Raw genomic sequence first — 22,847 nt, 5'->3', positions numbered from 1 at the left:
GCAGAAAAAAAAAACAGGTAAAATGATGTCCCATTTTTATCTCACCTTCTTGTGACTTCCAGAAACAACTCAATTATCATTGCCTTAATTAGTATTCTGAATAGATGTTAATGACCTAATGGCTAGGGCTGTGTCATTTCTGTAAACTCTATCTCAACTTCTCAAAATCTATTTAATGCAGCGCTTGGCAACCAAAGACCCACCTTCTTGCCAACAACTGCAGATTATGCATTCGTTATGGGAGTTTGCCATTAGCTCTTTCCTCTGTTACAGGCATATGTGGTTGCGTGTCACAAAACACAAGGGGTTCCGTGTAATAGATTTGAGTTTCCAGGAGGTTTCGGGAGTCTGAAGTGGGAGGGTGACACCTTTACCCCACCCTTTCAACCTCTTCAATCAGAAGTGGGCTTGGGTAATGTGGTGGAAAAGGCTTCAAGACACCAGGGGACCTGGGCTACATTGCAGTTTTCTCGGATTGGGACTTCTATTGGTATACAAGTCCTGGAGAGCTGGTATCATATGTCTTTGATTTAAAAGACACCGAATGTCTTTCAGGGGATTTGGAGCCCTTAAAACGCATATTTATAAACAGACCAACATGGCTGTACGACAGAGCTAAGTTTATAACTAGGAATTCTCGACATAGTTCTTCATCAGTAATGGGAGCGGAGCGCTTGCTGCTATGAATATCTGAAAGACCCAACAAACGTCTATTCTTTCCGTCTTTCCCGTGTTTATTAGGGCAAAGCATGATTTGAAAATACCTAGAGGTAAGATAGAGTAAAAAGGGAGAGGTGATATCCCGCAAAATTGCCAAGCCAACAAATTCAATCTACCTCCGCCCACATGGAACAATCAGAAGAACACCGCATCTTTTTTTTTTTTTTTTTTTTTTTTTTTTTTTTTTTTTTTGTAAGCAAGACTTCCCGCACACATTTCCTGGGCCTTTCCTCCCCTCTTCCACTGGTTCCAGCTAAGGTGAAGCAACTCTGGCCTCTCACGGTAGAGAGTGCCCAGCTTGGAGTCTTGACTCGCTTTTCCGCTAAAGCGCTGTACCCAGGGGGCTTTTCTTTGACTACTCTTGAGATTCCTCACTTTGCCTTTGGTGCTAAAGCTCCCGAGACAACAATTAAGAACTAATAGACGGTGTTAAAAGGCAGAACAGTGTCTTGAGCAAATCTCCACAGGAGCCGCTCCTTGGGAGAACTGTCTGTCGTGGACCACAGGCACTGCGAATATGAAGGCTGCTCCTGACTCTTCTGTTCCGGTTTCGTTCGAAGGAATTTGCATTTTCATCGCCAGCCACGCCGTTGGCACAGTGCAAATCAGCAGTTCTGGCGCACACTGTGCCGGGAATCTTCCCAAGTTTGGCCAGGTTGGGCATCCAAGAGAGTCTCACCTGTGAGGCGTGGGTCAGGAGAACTCCGAAGAACGTGGAAATCCGAACCCTTGCTAATGGGCATTCTTCTGAACGGGGCTAGGCCACCCGCTGCGGCAGGGCTGCCCCAAGTGTCTATGACTCTAGCGAAAGGAACCTGGAGAAAATGACACCCGCTGGGAAGGCCTGTGATGGGAAAGGCCGCGTCAGGACCGGTGAGCAGAGACCTCCCTCGTCCACAGTTTGTAGGGGAGCTTCACCAAATCTGTAAGCTTCGGTGATCTTGTATGTGCCAAGGCAACGAACACTTTTTCCCCAGTCGCCCTGGGTTCCTCAGAAGCTGAAGTCGGGCACAAGGCCAAGCAGAATGGTTTGCAGCTCTAAAGCGCTGTTTTCACACGCCCTAGCATCTCCTTCAGCTGGACCAAAGGTTCTGGGCCTGCAACCTTGCGTCCAAAAGCAATCCTGGGAGCCACTAACTTCCCCACCCCTTTACCAAGGCGCTTCCCCAACGCTTGAGAACTGCAAGTAGTAACGGTTTTGTTAAAAACACTCTGAAGGCCTTCACACACACACACACACACACACACACACACCGCCACACACACATCACAATACTTTGTGTGATGAGCCTTCCTCTGACCTCCAGTAAGAACGGGCTTTTCCGGAGGCACATGTCTTTATGAATTTTCTGAAGAAATAATTTTGTTCTCAGTAATTAAGGCGTAGATTAAGCGAAGAGGTGGGGACGCTGACTGGTATTGGCAAAATTCGGTCTCTTCAAGGACTCTTACAACCTCCCATTCCCACCCGATGCCACCCACATCCACAAGCCCCAGCATCCCACAGCAAACTTGGAGACCGGGGCCTTGGCTAGCGCTCCTGTCGCCACGACGCCAGCCTTTTAGGTTAGAGGCAACTTCGGCCCCTCTACCACCAGCAACCCAGTTAAACAGCTGCCCCTGTATCCGGCTTCTTGGGCTCAGATTAATGTGGATCTTCCACGTAAACGATTTAGGGATGAAATAAAAGCTCTTTAGAGCAATACTTCCTTTCAAGTTCTTAAGATGCCTCTAAATCTTCTGGGAGTGAGTGGCTGGCGTGGGGGCGGGGAAGACAGCGGGTGTTGGGGGGTGGAGGGTGGGATGGCCCGGCAGGGCGCTGGGAGTGGAGGGTTAACCACTGTGCGTTCTCACCAGGCTCTTCTGCAATGCCAGTCCACTGTTGAGGCGATTACGTTTTCTGGGTGTCGGGACCTTGTCTCTCCTGGCATTTGTCTGAAATGAAGCTGTCTGTCTGAACTAGGCCGGGGCGCGCCCTGCCCTGGGTGGGTGAGTAGGGAAGATGGGGGTGGGGTGGGGGGAGAAGGGGGAGCCCTGGGGTGGAGTTAGTCCCTGCCTATTTTCATATTCATTAGGGCTGGGAGGTTGCCGGAGGAGCCCAGCTGAGTTTCAAGATATAAAAGCAACTTCGGGTGTCCCTTCTGCAGCCGGGACGCATTAAGAGGCTGGGAGCTGGGCAGCTCCTGGCGTCGCGGGGCTCGCTTCCCTTTCCCTCCTCTCTGACCCTCCCTCCTCCCGCCCACTGCTCCCTCCTCCCTCAGCGCCCTCCAGCCTCCGCGCCCCGAGAAGCCGCGAACAGCCTTCCTGGATTATGGAGTTTCTGAGTGAGAAGTTTGCCCTGAAAAGTCCGCCAAGTAAAAACAGTGACTTTTACATGGGCACAGGAGGCGCGTTGGAGCACGTTATGGAGACCCTGGACAATGAGTCCTTTTACGGCAAAGCAACGGCAGGCAAATGCGTGCAGGCCTTCGGGCCGCTGCCGAGAGCTGAGCATCACGTGCGCCTGGACAGGACCTCGCCCTGTCAGGACAGCAGCGGTAAGTCACTGGGGCCGGGCTCCTGCCCCAACCCCATCCTTTATCCTTAGTTCCGGGTGGCCGGGCCGGGGCTCTAGCCTTAGCACCAGCCTCAGTTGTCCTTCCCCAAAGTGCTGTGCGCTGCAGGGTCATAGTGAAGAAATGGGGGAGCTTGGATCCAGACTGTGGGGGGGGGGACCAAAGAAGGCAGCCTGGGGCCCCGCACTTTCTCACGCTTTGGTACTCCAGCACCACACCCTGGTCCAGGGCTAAATCTTGAGCGCCCCCCCCCCATCCTGCTGTCCAAAAGAATCTAAAACTGGACGGGGCCAGGACCCCAGTATAGGTAAAAAGATAGTATTTGAGTCAAGATAGCGCGCCTCCTTGGGATCCCCGCCCCGCCGGGATGCCAGGGCGCAAGGACGCAAAATCCATCACTGGACGTCACAGTGGTCTGGAAATCAAAAATCTTTGAACTCTTTTAGGTGGGGAGAAAATAAAAACAAAACTGGGTTTAGTGTCTGAGACGTGATGAAATTTTCATTGTAAAGATGGTGTATATATTTCTGTTGCTCTTTATTAGCTTGTGTGCATTCCCGATTTGTGCGGATTTTATTTACTTATTTATTGCGTTTGCAACCTGCACACACAAATTCTTCTTAAACATCAAGTCACATTGGCTTTGAGCAAAGCCTTCCCGACAACATCATTCGTATTCGGATTCTGCGTAGTCTACTTTTATCTTACTCCACATAAAAATGCCACCTAAAGAGCCTTTTGGAATGCTTCTGGACAGAGTCTTCAACGTTGAATGCCAGAGTCTCTCCCAAGTCAAAATGTTATCAAAACAAACCATCTATCTCTTTCTATCTTGTAGCTCAGTACAGACCTCTCATTTCACTTCCCAACCGCTAAAACGGGTTTACGATTCCAAGAGGACTTTTTCCTTATCAAAGTGTGTACTCCACCCCTAAGCTGTAAGGAGCGGGCTGCGTTAAAATAACAAACGAATCAAGTGTGAAATATTTACAACAAGCCTCCGCCTTCTGTTTTAATGGAAGTTCAAATATCTGGCAAGGCATTTACTCTTTCGGCAGCTCACTCGTTCGATACTTTGCACGCAGATTTTAAACGAATCTCATAGCCCACTAATTTTATTCAGTGCGGAGGACGACGTTTCACTTGTTCGGTTGTAACAAAAAGAAACGCATACGATAGAGAACACGAATACCGAAGTGCATTCAGTCGATTATCTGGAAAGACTGGAACAGCTCATTTTTACATACAAGAAAGTATTGGCTTCCTGGCTGCATTTCGGCGGACGCGTCTGTGTTTTCAGATGCGTGCGTGAAGCCATTTGAACTGACAGGATTTTTCCAAATGGTTTTATAGTGGCCTGCGCTGACTGTTAGATAAATTCCACAGTGTTTTTAAATTGTCGGGGAAAGGGGAGAGCGCAATCCTGACTGATTTGGAGTGCTTCTTTAACTTTTAAGCGATCTTCTCACTGTTTGGAAGAGTTTTAACGGTGAAACAATGAACAAAATGAACACGGATGGTTACCGGCTATGTCTGAGAAAAAAAGCCAGTCTTTCTCCAGTCCTGCCCCCAGCGTCTTGCGGCTTCCCCTCCCCCAACTCTAATTGCCGCAGTTCCCGGTTTAACTCTTGTCTGCTAAGACAAAACCTTATTGTTCATCAGTCATAACCCTCTTCATATTTAATTTTACATCGCTTCTTTCTTTGCTTAAGATCAATGTGCAATTTAAATTATATAGACAGTAAAATTCAATACATTTGTAGAACTCATGAAAAGGTTCTTCAAACTGTTATGGGGCGTCCCACCCCTCCAACCCAACCCCCACCCCCTTTTAAAGAAGCAAATGAAAAAAGTACAATCAGTGGTTGGGAATTAGTGTTCTGGTTGGATTGCCTTTGTTTTTCTTACAAGACAACAACAACAACACAAACCCCAAATCGCTCCTGCTTCCAAAGTTCATGGTATTTGTGAATTTTAGCGTTACAGTTAGTTTCTTGTTCTATTGCAAGCCTGAACTCTCCGATCTCAAGAAGATCATTGAAATTAAAATAACTCTTGACAGAGTGCAAAACGCCGTTTTAAATTTTACTTTATTTTTGTAATTTTCATTTCTGAGCGTTCTTAGAGGAAAAAAAAAAAAAGACCTTCTGACCTAAGCAGACAGGAGTTAAATGGAAGGGAAGTATGAAATATTTAAGGGATGCAAGACGTTTTTAATGTAAAGATGGGTTGGTCCACTTAAATCTTATACATTTCTATTAAATGAACTTCAGCTAAGATTTAAAAAAAATTAGTAGATCGCTTTCTGCAGGAAATTTAAATTCAGACACGAGCTCAAATGTGTGAATTGTAACAGAAATCATATTTAACGGAAATCTCTGCTCAGCATCATTTTGTGGGGAGTGGGAGATAGATCTAGTGTTAGTAGATAGGTATTATTTAAACTTGAAGTGTCACTTTTTAAAAAATCAGTAGTCTAATTTTATCTTATGCACAAAATAAAAGCATATGCTATATGTTTTGTACATATTTCAAAAGTCCTGGTGGTTTAGAATTTTTTTTAAGTCTGGGGGGCAAATTTTCACTTGACTATTTTAATCTGATTATAAATTATATGCATAAGCAGTACATTTGCCATATAAAACAGTTCTATGGACTTTAGCAAATGATTAGTCCGTGTACATATTTATAACTGTTTTTAAGCCTGATCAACAGTGAATTAATAATTATGCCTTGCACACCGTGTGATGAGAGAATACTGGTAAGTTATTAGCCAACCTATTTTCTGGTGCTTGAAATTAGTTTGCCTTAGTTACTTCATCAAAGTACCTTGCACTCTCCTGAGAATTCCTGTTCTCCCTTCCGAGTACAGTAAACTATGGGATCACCAAAGTGGAAGGCCAGCCCCTTCACACCGAGCTGAACCGAGCCATGGACAGCTGCAACAACCTCAGGATGTCTCCGGTGAAAGGGATGCCCGAGAAGGGCGAACTGGATGAACTTGGGGACAAATGTGACAGCAATGTATCCAGCAGCAAGAAGCGGAGACACAGAACTACCTTCACCAGTTTGCAGCTGGAGGAACTAGAAAAGGTCTTCCAAAAAACCCATTACCCGGATGTATATGTCAGAGAACAGCTCGCATTGAGAACAGAGCTCACTGAGGCCAGGGTCCAGGTAGGTCCCAGCTGGTGGCCTTTCAGGGAGAGCTAATATAAGAATAAGAAATCTTGTTTGGACCAAAGTGGTGTGTGAGCAAACCGGCCCATTAAAATTTCATTTTGCTTGTACTAAGTTTGACCCTCACTAAGCTGAGGGACCAGAGCTATTCCAGAAACTTAAAAATGAGGTCATTGAAAAGAACAGAATATGGTACCATATCTCTGATTAAAAAAGGATAAACTTAAAAGGCAGAACCCAAATTTCATAGTTACCTTTAGTTAATAAGTAAATATATCTAATTTATATCTTTGGTTTATTTTCAACTATTATGATTTTGTTTTTTAATTATATATGAATTATTGGCAGACTTTTCAAATACTAGCCCATAAATCTAAATCTTTATTTAGGTTGGAATTATTCTGATGGAAAAAATGAAATAATAATACTAACTCTAAATAATTATGTATAATAATAAAATTTAAGAAATGTAAAATGACTCATTTATAATTTTTTGCCCCAACCATTTTAAGTGCATACCATTATATTTGTTTTTTAAGGTCTAGGTAAGTGTACATTTTTTCAGAGTAATTACTAACAATGTACTTTAAATATTTTTATGTACTTGTTTATATTTCTTAGCTATTTAGTCAAATCATTAAAGTTCTTGTAAAAAAGAATTAAAAGAAAAGTTTATACTGGATAAAATGTTACCTGCCTTCTCAGCAGTATTTTATTGTGGCTAAAGCTGATATTTTTTAACTACACTTTATTAGTTGTTAAGTAATAAGTACAAATTTGAAAGGCAACAATAATTCAAAAGGCGTTTTTCCTTTCTATATACTTTTACCACATTATTGAATTCCTTCTCTCTTCAATTATTGAAATAGAAAGATGAACAAATTTTGTTTTTTTTTTTCCTTTGTTAATGAAGTTAGTTTTACTTGTATGGTCCATTTGTCATTTCTGACCACATGGGGTGAGTCAGGGACAACAGACAGAAGGTTATGCTTAACATTCTTGAAGCAAAGGGTGATTCTATCTTAAAGTTTGCACTAATGAAGAATGTTGGAACTGTCTAGTATTAGCAGCAGTCTTGCATGTGATTTTGTCCCGTGACTGTTATTTAAATTAGTTATACTTGTTACCATAGAAAAATATGTTTACATGCAGACTGATTAGCTGTTGCCTGCATGTTTTTCCTTCAGGACAGATCCATATCTCTTTGAGGACTTGCAGAGCGAGCCAACCTGGCCGTATTAGTGCAGGTAGTGCATTTTACAGGCGTGTGCAAATGGATGCCCATTTTAAAGACTGTCACAGAGCAGGGGAGGAGACAGAAAGCACTTATGCTTTTCAGTGTAGTCTTTGTGCTTCCCAGGAAAATATGTGTTCTCCCCATATTTCCTCATAGCCCAGTAATGATGGGCACTATTTGATACTAGCAATGCAACTTGGGAATAATACTTAACAGGTAGCTATTAAAAGACTGATGATTTCAGAACACTATTCAAACCATAATCTGCAATATGTGTGTAGGCCTTGAACCGAATATTAACAGACAGCAAAGGCTGTGATGGTATAAAATATACAAAATTAGAATTTGGTATTTGAAAAGCATATGCAAATTTCAAGTAAAATTTAGTGAAAAAAAATTTGTAATTTATATTTATTTATACTTGATTTTCAATGTCTTTCTAAACCATTTAGAGCCTGCATGTAGTTATATAAAGAAGACTGAGTGGTTCCTGAATGCTGCCTAGATGGTGTTTATTCAAAACTATCAAAGTTTTTCATTTAAAATAAAATTTTCTGTTTCTCCTTTTAGAATACTGCAATATTAGAATTTTAAAAATTCAAGAGCAAGACCTGAGAAGTAAGGATTCCTCTCAGGGATACCGTTGTGTGAAGGAGGATTTCTAAGACATAATTTGAGAAACCGTAAAAGGCATTTAATGACCTGGGAGAAGCAGATGAACTCACAGGCATTCGTGACATATGGTTCTGTCTGCCTCATTTATTTTACAATCTATAAGTGTTTTAATCGGGTCTAAGAAGTACAGTTATGTGTTTTAAAACCACAGTTTAGCGTCAGCTGATTGCACTTCACGGGTCAGCCCTACGATACTCCACAGCATATGCCACCTCATTTTCCTATTTCTAAGTAATCAAGGTATTACTGTTGCCAATCATTTTAGACAAAATAGCAGTCTTTGACTTTTGTAAGATCATTTAAGTATAACTTCATCTCAGGAGTGTCTTCTGTTTATGACACATTTTCAAGAAAATTTGTCCATAGGCAAAAATCATAATTGGGTTATGAATTGGCTGGAGGAAAAAAAGGATTCTATATATATATCAGCAAGAATGACCATATGCACAAATTCCTTTTTGATTTTCTACAAATAAAAACACAGGCACAGATACATAAAATAGCTTGTCTAGAACCCCACTTTTTCTACTAAGTTACATTACCTCTTGGACATACCATGCCTCCTATCAGAATACAAGACAACGCGAAACCTGTGAATCCTGTTCTGATGAAAAGAAATTCCTTTGCTTTCGTTTTGTACTGACTTGGTTTTCCTTTCTGGCATGAAAATTTTAATGTCAAAATTTGCTTTACCGAATGTTCTTCAGCTAAAATTATACTCTTTTTTTAAAAAAAAAAAACCACTAGGTTTGGTTTCAAAATCGAAGGGCCAAGTGGAGGAAAAGAGAACGTTATGGCCAAATCCAGCAAGCTAAAAGCCATTTTGCTGCCACCTACGACATATCAGTTTTGCCAAGGACTGACAGCTACCCACAGGTATGGCTAATGGCACAGAGGCTCATCAAGGAGAGTGAGTGTGACCTCACTCAGAGGGTGACCTTAGGGTTTACTAGATCTAGGACAATAGTGAAGAGTGGAATTTTGACCTCCAGAAAACTCTTTCCATGCTTAACACATTTTTATTTACTAAATGATTTATTGATTTTTTTTTATTTCTTTCTTTCAGAGTCATTCACTGAAAAATATTCCATGATCTGTGCCCTTTGGGATTTTTTTGGGGGGGGTTGTTATACATTGGATAAAAGAGAAATAATATTTAATGATATATCTTAATTTCATTGAACAATTTAATTATCCAGGCTATTTTTGTTCATTAGATTTTTAAAAAATGTGTTGCCTGTCATAAAATCTCCCTGGCTATAATTTTGTGCAAAGTACAAAATACTGCTGTTAAATGTGACCTTTTACTTCTCAAAATTTTTTTTTAAAAAATTATTTTTTTACCAACCTATTTTTTTCAGATTTGATGTCATTCATTGTTTCAAGAGCACATTCAGTACTTTACAATCTGGAGACATGTGTATAAAAGTCATCATCCATAAGATGTTTTTTATAATGGGAACACTCTAATCACAGCTCATAAAAACATTTGTATTTCTTTTTCTCACTTTTTAATCAATACATGCCTGTGTTTTCTCATCTTCAAATCTATCATATTATAATTTTTAAATATGGAATAATGGTATTCTACGCTGCTTTGTTCATGTTTGAAAGGGGTAATGGGGATTGTCTGGAGCAAGGTCTGTGTTGTTTTATACCTTGTTACTTATTGATACATGCTTTGTGAGATGCTGCTAGGGAAACAATATGAGATGTATCCTGGATAAACATTTTGATACTCCAGGAACAAGTTTATCTCAGCTTGGAATGTGAGAACAGCCATTCTGTTCAACTGTAAATTCTCAGCTCCCCATGTGAGTTCAGTCCTCTAGTGATAATATTCTTTTGTCTTTAAAAATCCCTTTGAAAAGGATTTGGGGAACTTCACATTTGCATATAATTCTTTAAATTTATTGTGTCCCTTTGCACATTAAAAAAAAGTGTCAGAGAATGCCAAGTTTAGCTCCCTCATGTTAGGAAAAACAAGCCTAGCTGTGCCAAGGAGTTGGCCCATGAATACATGGATGGTTTCCTACAGGGCAGGCAGTGAGCAACTGCCATGGCTTAGGCTATCCCCAGCAGGATTCAAGAGGCCAGTATTATGGAAATGTTTTGAATTATTGCCACATTCCTCCAAACTTATCTGAAATCAGTTACCTTACTACTTCCTGGTTTAAACCATGGCTATCATTTGCTTTCTTATGGCCAGAGAGCTTGGGAAATTTCATTAACCTCCTATTATTCACGTGACAGTTGATTTCTTAACAAAATGTTATGAAGACATTTCTACTCTGGATTGTAAGCTCTGCCATACCTTATAGTTTTTATCACTTCCTGACCCTTATGTACTGCCCAGGCCATGTCCTAAATGGGTTAAATAAGGACCTATTTAGCCAAAGTAACCGCCATCTATAATGGATATTAGTTTTCTTCATTTCTCTCATAGGAAATATGAGGCAGTGAAATAGGAAGTATACATTTACTTTCACTTGTGATAAAACCCAAATTTAACCAGAGTCATGTTCGGCTCATTTGCACAAGATCTTTCTGAAAACATATTATTTAAATAATTTATTAGAATGCTATATTTATAGTACATCATTCCTACCTTGCCCTCCAATTCCTCCCAAGTCCCTCATTGACTCTCAAATTCTTATTGAGTTTTTATTGTTGCGTTTATTCACACACACACACATACACACACACATGCATACACTCACGCATACACTCACGCATACACAAAGCCTGCTGAGACCATTAATTTTGCTTGTGTGTATGGTGGTTTAAGGCTCAACTTAACTCTTTCAGCACACTGTCTTTCCTGGTGAACACATTAAAGTCTTTGAGCTACCAGCTACACAATCCTAAAAGAGCCATGAGTTCCATTGTAGAATCTGCGATTTTCTTTAGGGAGGCAGGGAATGTACCCCAAGCCAGCAAAATAATAAATAATTATGACAGTACATAACTTACATCATATTGAAGCTACTAAATTTGAGATTTTAGAAGGGAAAGGTACTAGCTGTCGAACTGTTTTCAAGTAGAACTGAAACAATTGTATTCTACACAGTTCTTGACTGAAATCCCTCATTTTGAATACTGCTGATTGTCATCATTGCTTTGCCTTTGGCCTAGTTATATTTCCTATTTTGCGTTCCTGGCTGTCGGTTACTGTGTTTTTGGTTCATCTTTCTTATTTGCTGTTTCATAAAACATTTGGAATTGGGCCTGGCACCAATTAAAATCTTGGGGCGAGTCTAACAAACTGACTAACCATCTTTTCTTCTAGCGTTATTTTGTCATTGACTTATTGTATCTCACAGCTTTGAACATCAGTTAATCAATACGCTAGCCTCATCGCTAAGGCAGGAAGAGAATAATGCATGCCCAGGTGTACACCGAATGGTTTTATTTTTCAATTTCCACAAATTATGGGAATTTTATTCTTATTCTCCTTGAAACTTCTATGCCATTTAAATAAATTGGCCATACTATAGTATGGGAATACAGAAGAATTGTGCTAAATTTGTTTTACCAGAGAAATTAATAAATGCTTATATAATGAGCACTGTGACAACCTCTCATACTATCCTATCTTACTGGTAAACCATTTATTTTTTTCTATATGGTTAGAAATTCTGGAATGAAGCATATGTCACAATAAAACTGGCAAAAGCCAGAGTAGAATTCTCCTTCGACATAAAGAATGGAATAGACGTATTCTAGTTTCTTTGAAAAAAATTATGTGAAAATTAGGTCTCCCAAGTTTTAGCCTAAAGGAAATGTTTTCTCTCATACAGCTTGAAAACAGAAACATACAAGAGGAGATATAGGCACTGAAATAGAACCCAACAACTTAGCGCAATAAAGCATTGAATTTGGTACTGTTACTAATTACAGGGCGGGGGGAATGTACAAACTGCAAGAAAGGCTGAAAACTGGAAAATGTTGGAGGCAGGGCAGAAATACAGAATTAACAATTTGGCAGAGAAGCAAAACCATACACAGAAATACAAGGGAAACAAAAATGGTTTAAAATGTAGTCTTTTAAAGTAAGCAAAAATCACTGTATTTAACAGAAAGATGTCTACATAGGACATAAACAGTAACTAACACTTACTTGTATCATGCTTTAAAAACTTTTATTTCAATTGGTTTTTATTATTTTTTAGTAGCAATATCACTCTAGAAATATCAGTAAAAGTGAACAAACCAGGTTTACTTTAACCCAGGCAATTGGATTCTTTCTTGTCATAGTCTCATGCGAGGCCATGTCATCTGAGGCTAGGCACCAAGGACTATGTTTGCAATCTTGTCTTCTAAGTTCATCTCATAACAAAGCAGTCATTTTTGTCATCTATGTGACTTTCTTCTTGCAAAGCAAAATATTTTTTCAACTTCAAGTTAGTAGAACAATATTGCAAAATATTTTTTAAACATGTTGATTCCATTTGGATTGTGATAAGTTCTTTTTTTAAAAAAAAAATCTGCTTATCTTTTGTTGCAAATGAACAAGATGATGTATAATGTCGAGAGTCACATACATTAGGATAACATTTTTTTAATGTGTTGCAGACCGTTTAAACTAAGCATAGCAGCTCAGACCTATAATCCCAGCACTGAGTAGCATCCGGAAGCCAAAAGAACACGAGTTCAAGGCCATCTTTAGCTGTGAGTTTGAAGTCAACCTGGACTTTAAGAAACCCTGTTCCAACCAATCAACCAATTGATCAACCAACTACTACACATACATTAAAACCAGGCATAGTGCACACACCTCTAATTCAGGAGGCAGAGATCATAGGATCTCTGTGAGCTCAAAGCTGGAGAACTGGCTTGGTAAGAGCCTGAGATTGATTCCCAAGCATCAAAGATTGAGGACTCACCGGTGCCAGTGATGTGGGCACCTGTCCTCACATGTACATGCCTTCACACAGGGACCCACAAACATAGGTTAAAAGGAAAACCTATATACATACATATATACACACGCATACACACATATGTAGATATATATACATATGCAAAGACAATAGACAGACAGAAAGAAAGAAAGAAAGAAAGAAAGAAAGGAAGGAAGGAAGGAAGGAAGAAAGAAAGAAAGAAAGAAAGAAAGAAAGAAAGAAAGAAAGAAAGACAAATATATAGTACCTTGGTTTTGACTACAATATCAGCTGCCATTTGGGAATATTATGATCAAGTTAAATCATTTGGTGCTCAGGTCATGATTGTACTAAGAACAGTCTCACTGCTTGTGTGGATTCTTTTTCTCTAAAAGAATTCCATCCCCACCCAAGAAATATTTCCTCCTTGACCCTCTTAAGTCCTCTCTCTATTAGAACCTTCTCAGAGACAGTGAAGTATGTAGTATGGAAGGTCTTCTTGTTTCCCGTAGTTTAGTCTTTTAAAAATACAGTTCATTCTTTAATCACCTCTGTATTGCTGTGACAGTAAACAAATTATTAGTCAGTAGATGTTAATGCAAGTACTGGTTTACTTCAATATTTTTCATTATTAGACCAAAAATAGTGCTAAGCAAAGCAGATTGTTTCTGCAGTCTCTGTGAGAAGCAGCACGTCTGGGTTTAAGCAATTAACCTCTCCTTGCTTCCTCTCTTTAATAGACGAGAAAGATTTCCAGACCCCCTTTCATCATAATGACCCCTCCCCCATATTCTTTACATTTTATCAAAAAAAAATCCATGTTAGTTGCTGGTTTAGGCATGGAAGGTATGTAAATTATTAGGTCAAAATTCTCTGATCTATAGGTAAATCACAAGCTAGGTATTGTTTAAATTAGGTGACACACACATTTCTGCACAGCAACTAGACCCAGTTAACGAGAGACTTAAATGACTTTAGCCTTAGAGCAAGAAAGAACCTATCATCATTAGATCCTCATTTATTTATAATTAACATAATAATAATAATTTTGAAGAAGGAGGTATTTTCTGTTGAGGTTTAAATAATTTCTGCCAACCTTTAATCTCACAAAGGTTGCTATTTCCATGTTGCTGGGCTTCATTTGGATCAGAGAAACATTTACTTTATAAAGTATCTATTATGTAGCTAGGTGCTTTTGGGTAATTCCTTGGTTTCTTTTTGAGTCCTTATTTGTAAACATAGAAGTTTTTCGGGGACTAGTGCAGGCGGTGTTGGCACCATGAGGGATGATGGTATTTCCTTTATCTTGAGGCTTCAATTGATTTCTGAATAACAACAACAATAAAAGCCCTTGCTTACTTGCTTTTTTTGGCGCTGAATCCTGGGAGGTGAGGAGATCTTAGGGTTAACCTAATGGTTTGCATTCAAACCCTGACTTTGCCTCTTAATCACTTTCAGATTTTTGGCAAATGGATTAACTTCTAGGAACATTTCTCCTCACTTAGAGTAAGAGGATAAAAGTTCACAAGACATATGTGAGCGTTGAACAAAATGGTTTATGCAAAGTCCTTAGGACAGTCCCTTGCACACAATGAACTCTCACTAATTGGTGGTGAATCTTATAGCCACTAGTTGTCAATATTTATTTTCTAAGCGCCTACCTATTCTCTTAAAACTGTAGTATTTAACTTCATTCAGAGTAAAATCACTCCTTAAGGACTTAGGGGAAAAAAAATCATGTTTATTTCACTATCATTAATTATAAAGTTGTGTTTGGTTTATTGGATAATGAGTGTTTTTAGTCTGTGAAATACCTATGTGATAGTCAGTTATGGAAGGATACAGCAACCAAATATAGAGAAAGCATATTATCATTATGACAGCAAACCATATTGGTAGTACAGAACTTTCACTAACTGTAATATTTAGAGTCAGAAAAATGCAAGGTATTCTATGTTTTCCAAATAAGTATAGTTTTATAATGGGTGAAGCTACTGTTTAAGTTTAATATATAAATATATAAGATTTCAAAAATATACATGAAGGATATTTCATATACATTTATATATGCTAAAAACAACTTATGAGTTTCATTAGATATTTTATCAATATTGTCTGCCTCAAAGTGTTAGTATTTAAAAGTTTTTCATGAAGTCGAGAGATATAATCTTTAATTTAAAAACTTATTATTTTAATTATGTTAAAATATTAAAAACTTGAATTTATAAGAAAAATAGCACTCAAAGAAGTAATTCACACTATTTAAATTATGAAAAATTACATTTATTTTTTCAAATGTCAAACAATATTTTAATGTGATTTTATGGCTTTTCTTTATTGCTTAGAATAAGTTATTACATTAGATTTAAATAATTTTCACCACTTGTATATCTTAAGAAAAAATACAATTAATTAAGTAGTTTACAAGAATACATGAGGAAAATATGTGAAGAAATATAAAAATGAACAGAGAATAGTTCTATAGGAAATAAAGCTTGGTCAGCCTACTAGAACAGATATGTGGGTTAAAACCTGCACTTTACTCTCTCTGCTATGAGAACATTGCTTCACTTATGATTTGTAACTTTCCCTATGTCATATTTAATTTAATTAGTATATATCATTTTGACATGGTTTCTCATCTTGCTGCCCTGGTGGGTCAAATGCTATTTTTAATTCCTCATGTCTTTATAGATTTTTCAAAATGAAAGTCATAGCTATTAAAAAATAATTGTATAAAAATTCAAGTTAATTAAAAAATGACAAACATAAAATTTTAATTTGTCTTTCGTACAGTGTGTGAATGTGTGGGGGGGAGGTGGTGGGTGGAGACAGCACACCAGCAATGAAAGAAAAGCAATGAGTTTGGGAGGAATCAAGGGATGGGACATAGAAAGTGTTGGAGGATGAAAAAGGAAAGAAGAAAGTGATGTATTTTCTTTTAATCTCAAAAATATTTTAAAATATTAACATAAAATAAAAAGCAATTCAAAAATAAGTATAATCGCCAAGTGGCTCATTCCTTGAATACCAGCACTCATGATGCAGAGGAAGATGGGTCTCTGAATTGGAGGGCAACTTGGGTCTACATAGGAAGCGACAGGACAGTCCATGCTCCATCGCGGGATCCTTAATAAATAAATAAATAAATAAATTTTAAAAAAAAAAGGAAAACAAAATGAAACAAATAAACCACCAGCAAAAAAATAAAACTAACAAACTTGCTCAGGCGCGAATGAATATATTCAATGATAATATTTGACTCCAAAGTGGAGTAGATAAGAATGAAAACATGGAAAAATGAAGGCACGTGCATACTTGTTTCATATTATAGATTTTTACATTGCATAAAGTCAACTTGTTGAATAAATGGTCATTTTAGCTTTTTACCATAATTGTGAATTTCATAAAATAATTGTTATGAAGAATAAACTAAGTACAGTTAGATCAGAGTAACTCATGTACACACCGAAATTGATGAAGAAACAGTATAAGAAATGTTTGGAAAATGTACTATCTGCACATAATTGCCTCATAAAAATAAAATAGTGAAAGTAAATTCTGTTATTTACTCCTTCACAACTGAAATAATTTTGATATGGAAAGATTTCCCATAAATAATCATCTTCAGTTATTACAAATTCTATAAAAGATAAGAAGAATGTACTCAAAAATCAAAGACAAAGAATCAACTGTTACATATTTGAGTCAGAGAATTTGTTAGAGTAATATTTTAAAGACATTTATATGATGCTACTTTGAAGGTTACTAGGCATTCAGTTTCTTAAGAAACAGTGCTGTTATGTTTTCAGTGACGTGAGAGTTGTGTAGCTTTTCCTCATGTTGTCAGTATCATCCTGCTGCATATAATAGTGATTTCAAGATGGAGAGAGCACACTTACTTCCAAATCCCTGTTTTCATTTCCAAGGTGAAATTTAATTTAAAAAAAAAAGAGAGAAACTATTTTAGTAGAGGATTTTCTGGTGAATATATAATTTAACTTCAATCCATTGCATTGTATACCCAATACGTATATTTTTTAAGAATTAGAAATGGAAATTGACTCAAAAACCCTTGTATTTGATATACCATTTTCAGTGTTTTAAAATTAAAATTAGAGCTACTAAGTAGGAACTCAAGTTGTGTCCTCATTTTTATCTGAGTTAGTCTTTTCATTGCTCAGTGATTCCATGATCTGATACCACATACATAATGATTAAATACCTCCTAAATGCACCTGGGATGGGAAATAACTTTTGATGACAAAAAATACAGTTGGTAAAAATAGATAGCAAGATAGAAGCCTCTGAATATGATCTTGGTTATGATTCTACTTTTATGACGATTTAGATTTCCAACCATAAACGTGCATTAGCTATGTTAATACAAGGAATTCCTAAATTTTTATCATACTTTCAGTATTTGGTCTGTTTAAATTTCACTTTCTTAGGAACATTTAAATCATATAGTATATTCTATGAAGGATTTGTCTTCAAGGCCAAGAGAAGTAAAATAATAATGAGCAGTAATCATTCAATTTGCTATCATAGAGCAGAACCTTTGAATTACAAACTTGGAGATATGCACAAATAAATAAGCACTTATAACTTTCAAAAATAGTCACATTATTTTAGTATCTTTGATTTCTTTGGGTCATATTTGACCTTATTGGTCATTCAGTTGAGCTAAAAGTCTCAGGTCTCTGTTTTTTATTTGTTTGTTTGTTTTTGTTTTTTTTTTTAGACTTACCTTCTAAAAAGGACAGATTGTAACACCCATGTATTTGTGCTAAAATAAGTCTTTGTAGTTTATGACAGACATGGCAATTAACTAACGTTTATTAGCTGTCAATCACTAGATCCTAGCCATCCTTGTCAGATATGGGAATACCCGGAGGAAATATTTTAGGGGGGAAAAAAACACGTTTTCTTATGGTATATTACCTTATAATTTACACCTGATGTTTTGCTATGGAAACATAATAGATTCCTGAAATTATATTTTTAAAACAAAGGCTCTTTGGGGATGGGAGTAAAAAGGAATAGAGAGACAGCGTGAAGAAAGACTATTAGAAAATGTTCCTGAGTGTTCTCTGCGCAGGAGATGAAGTTGCAAATTCTTCAGAATATTTGCATATCCAAACTAAACTATTGCTGTGAGTAATTGGCTGTGTCATTTTGGTCTGCTCAGAAAATACACCTACATGTTAGAAATTTTCTCTATCACAAATAATGCATTCATTTGCTTGATCAGATTCAGATAAGTTTATGCTAATGTAAAATCATTTGCCCTAGTTTTTCACGAGAATAGATTACAGACTTATTTTCTTTAAGATTTACAAGTTGATTAATGTTACTTCTTTTCAGAATAAATATTTTCTTTATTCAACTTTATGGATTGTTTAGTTGCCTTTACCCCTTCCTCTTACTGTGTAACTGGTTGGGAACATTTCTAGGCATGTGGAATATAATAAATTTTAGTGACATTATGAATTAAGAAACACTTTAATAAAGAGAGGCGAGTAAATTTTCCCATTACTATTCATTCTTAAATAAGCAAACAAGTTTACCTTCCTCTCTGAAAGCTTTTTTTTTCACCCATGTGATTGTGGGTTGTGCAATGTTTTACAATGTCCGACTGAATGTTGCGAATAGCTAGTTTGACGGAGTAATGACATAAACAGTCCTCTTGTTGGTTTGCAATACATAGCCCAACAACCATTGTGTCTGATGTGAAATTGGAGAGAGGAATAAGCAGACAGTAAAACAACACAGCACATGGTGATTTAAGAATTAATCAATATGCAAATAATTATATACATCTATACATAGGTACACCGGTCAACTCTATGAATTTATATTTATACATAAGTGACATACATGTTTAAAATAAAAATTTAAATTTATTTCATAAGGAGTCCATTTTAGAACAGCACAGGAATAAGTATTGCTGTTCAGTAAGTGTTTTTGTGAGGTACCTACAAAAGTGTTAAAATCATGTGTGTACATTGTTTTTTATGTTTGGGAAACAAATGCCCCACTCAGTTTTGAGTCACAGAGTAACTGGTCTATCAGTCTGAGCTAGACTTATGAATACCTTTCTCTTTATATATTGATAAAAATATAGGTTGTCATAGAGCGCTATTCAACTCGGGTTTTGTAAGACTATATCAGATGCTATATGTAGAAGCCTGGGATATGCAAATTACAAGACTTCATATGTGTCAAAATCATTCATGATTCTTTATCATGGCCAAAAAATAGAAGAAAGCCAGATATGGTGACAATACACATTGGTGCGATGTTTTGTTTAAATGTATTATAATCAGGCTGTTGGAAGTAACACGCTTGGAGTCATGTGTATTCCTGTAATCCCAGTACTCAGGTGGCTGACTCAGGAAAACTGGGAATTTGAGCCTTGCCTGGATTACATGGCAAGTTCTAGGCATATCTACACTATAGAGCCAGTCTCTGTTTCATAAAACAAAGCAAAAGAGCACAGCACCCTTCAAAGGCACCTCCTTTTGGTTTATTCATCTCTCGAGACTACATCTCCCTGCCTGGCTCTACCACATAAATGTCTCTACTCCTCCTTTGGCCCTCTTCACCCGTCATGACTTTCCACGTGTATCCCAGTAATTTCTTTGGTCTGTGTCTGTTTTTTGTTTTTGTTGTTGTTGCTTCTGCCTATTATCAATGAGATATTTTTACTTAATTTTCATTTTAAAAAGTCTTTGCAGTGTTCCTTTTATATGCCATTAACTTTGACAACTTTGTGCTTGAAGGTTTTCTTTAATTGTTTTATATATATATATATATATATTCATATGAATGTTGAGTTTGTTGATCACAAATCGTACCTCTCTTTGGACATCTGTTACATGTGCAGTACCTTAATTTTTCTCACAGGACATTCTAACATTTGCAATTTTTTTTTACCTGTACTTCTATTATTTGGTCATGGTTGATGTTTTAGAATTCTAAGTGTGTTTTACATTACACATGTCAGTTTTGAATTCTCCATGTAATATATAAAATGTAGGACACATGCCTCAAGTACATATATTTCAGAATCTCGGAGCAATTTCTTGAAGGGTCGATATAGGACACAAGGAGCAAGGAAACAGAAAAGGACTTTCTGAATGAATACAATGAAAAATATCATTTCAGACAAAACTGTGTAAAAGTCAGCTATAGTTTCCAACGTATCACTGTGTTTAGAAAGATTAATATTATCTTTAAATTTAAGATCATGCTTTATGCTCCTTCCCTAAACGCATGAAAAGAAGCCATGATTCATGACTAAATAGCTCATGTGCATTTTAAATCATGACTATAACAAAAAATTTCACGAAAACTTTGTTTTCTGGGAGTTTTTCTGTGCTTCTGTGTGAAGCTTTGTTGACTTATTATAGTAAATAAACTGTAAGACTTTTTCAATAATTTTTTTTCCAGTCGTTGTTTTGTATACTTGAAAGAAATTACCGAGCTCCTATAATAGGGTCAAATAGTGAATAGCTAAGCCCAGTTTGTAAACCTAAGGAAAGTAATGGTGCCGAAGTGAGAATGTGTGAATGTAATATTTGTTGTTTCATGTATTCCAGATTCAGAACAATTTGTGGGCAGGAAATGCAAGTGGTGGTTCTGTGGTTACTTCATGCATGTTACCACGTGACGCGTCCTCCTGCATGGCACCTTACTCTCACTCGCCTCGGACAGATTCCAGTTACACGGGGTTTTCAAACCACCAGAACCAGTTCGGTCACATGCCCCTCAACAATTTTTTCACTGACTCTCTTCTCTCCGGGGCTACCAACGGACACGCATTCGAAACAAAGCCAGAGTTTGAAAGGAGGTCTTCCAGTATCGCCGTTCTGAGAATGAAGGCGAAGGAGCACACCGCCAATATTTCATGGGCCATGTAACATACAGTACTCTTTTATTTTTTCTTCTAATAGCAGAGTAAAACATTCTTATTTCTCATATTTAAAGGATACCACAATAAGCTGCTGTGTGTGGATGGGCTAAAGGTCAAGATATACAGTGAGACCAGCTCACATGAATAGTTGTTATTATTTAACATGAAAATCTAGGAGTGGACCCCTGAAAGGACTAAATAGGTTTACCATGCACTAGCCTCCACAAACTCTGTTTTAGTAGTAAGATTTTTTTTCCTATTGTACAAGTCAATGAAATATGGTCATGCAACTTCTTAAAGGAATAAATGTATTAAACAAATCCTTCTGTGATAGATTGATTTATGCTAGTTGTGGATAACAAGAAATTCCTTGTAAAATGATGCCTGATAAACGAGGAAAAACCCTGGGGGAAAAAGGCAATATTGAACCAGGGGGCTTTGAGAACTAACGCCATTTCCCCTTCTATGGCTCCAAGACACAATGGTCATATACTCTGTTGCTCAGAATTTATCTTCAAGACTCAAGATTTTTTTTTAACCTTTCAATGTTTTAGTGAATTTCTACTCGGCAGGGTGGGGGAAATCTTTCTGAATGGATCGGTATTTGCATGAAATATCTGAGGATGGTTTCTTGCAAGCATATGGCTAAAGGTGACAACTGAAATATTCTGGTGTGATTTAAAGTCTAGCCAACTGGACAGGTTTTATAAATGCAACTTCTAGGTACAGAGACCAGCATGAAAATGGCGACTTAGTGATTAAAACAAAGATACGGTAGCAAATATGATGTTGTTTTTGTGCTAAAATGATGTTGATTGAATCACATACACAGACATCTAGCAAATTCGGGGTAACTTTTCAACCAAAGGAACATGAGCTTGGAACTAAGGTTTGCTTTGTGGGTATGTACATGCTCAGATGCATGCCTGTCTGGTTCTGACGCTCTGTGGGTCAGGCACTTCTGCTACTGTGTTTTGCGTAGAGAATTAAGATGTCAGGAGGCTCTCCAACATTTCTAGCTTTTTTTTTTTTTTTTTTTTAAGAGAAGGCAGAAGAAAAATACATTGCATCTGGAAAATTGCTCACTTCTTTGATTTACTTCTCCTCCCTTTCCTCTGTCACATTCCAAGCTTTTTCATATGAGTGAAATGTCAGCCCCTTTGAAAGATTCTTAAGTTCATAAAGGCAAAGTCAATTAATTGAAGCGAAGATGGCTTGCATGGCTCAGATCAGAGCATCCTCTACCTTTGTACTCTGTTAGGATCTTTATGTGGTTCCTATGGACTTGAACAATCTTCTGCAAAGCCTTAATTTGGGTAGAGAATAGGAAGACATGATATTTTTTTTTTAAATTAAATTTGATGAAAAGTTACTTTTATCCCCGAAGTGTCTTTTGTTAGTGGGAAAATATTTGCAGTAATTAGGCAGCTTTTGTAATAAAAGTTTAAATCAGGCAGATGATGGAGATGAGCGATGTCCTAAACAAACATTCCTTGACTTCCCCGTGGCTCCATTCTTTATGGCTTTTGTGCTTTCCCTTTTTAGTTTTGCTCCCAAGAATAACTCGTTCAACTTTGGCCTTGAGAATTAGGCTCCAATGCAGGAGCCCTGTGAAAGGAGGGCTAGAAACAGCTGTGAGCCATCTTTCATGCTGCAGAAGAAAATGACTGACTTTTATA

General features: G+C 37.5%; 1 protein-coding gene across 1 annotated transcript; it reads left to right on the top strand.

Moving 5' to 3' along the window:
* Nucleotides 1-3,004: 3,004 nt before the first annotated feature.
* On the top strand, nt 3,005-21,371 carry Alx1 (ALX homeobox 1). The gene is made up of 4 exons (XM_050135601.1): nt 3,005-3,257; nt 6,148-6,452; nt 9,115-9,243; nt 20,855-21,371. Exons 1-4 carry the CDS (start codon nt 3,032-3,034, stop codon nt 21,173-21,175), a joined length of 981 nt encoding a protein of 326 aa, XP_049991558.1. The 5' UTR covers nt 3,005-3,031; the 3' UTR covers nt 21,176-21,371.
* The last annotated feature ends 1,476 nt before the right edge of the window (nt 21,372-22,847 follow it).

This window comes from Alexandromys fortis, unplaced genomic scaffold (genome assembly GCF_014885135.2).
Source record: "Alexandromys fortis isolate MF-2015 unplaced genomic scaffold, M_Fortis_MF-2015_v1.1 scaffold_24, whole genome shotgun sequence".
Taxonomy (NCBI): Eukaryota; Metazoa; Chordata; class Mammalia; order Rodentia; family Cricetidae; genus Alexandromys; species Alexandromys fortis.
The sequence above is the reverse complement of the archived record's forward strand: the minus strand, read 5'-3'. Positions and strand labels throughout refer to the sequence as shown.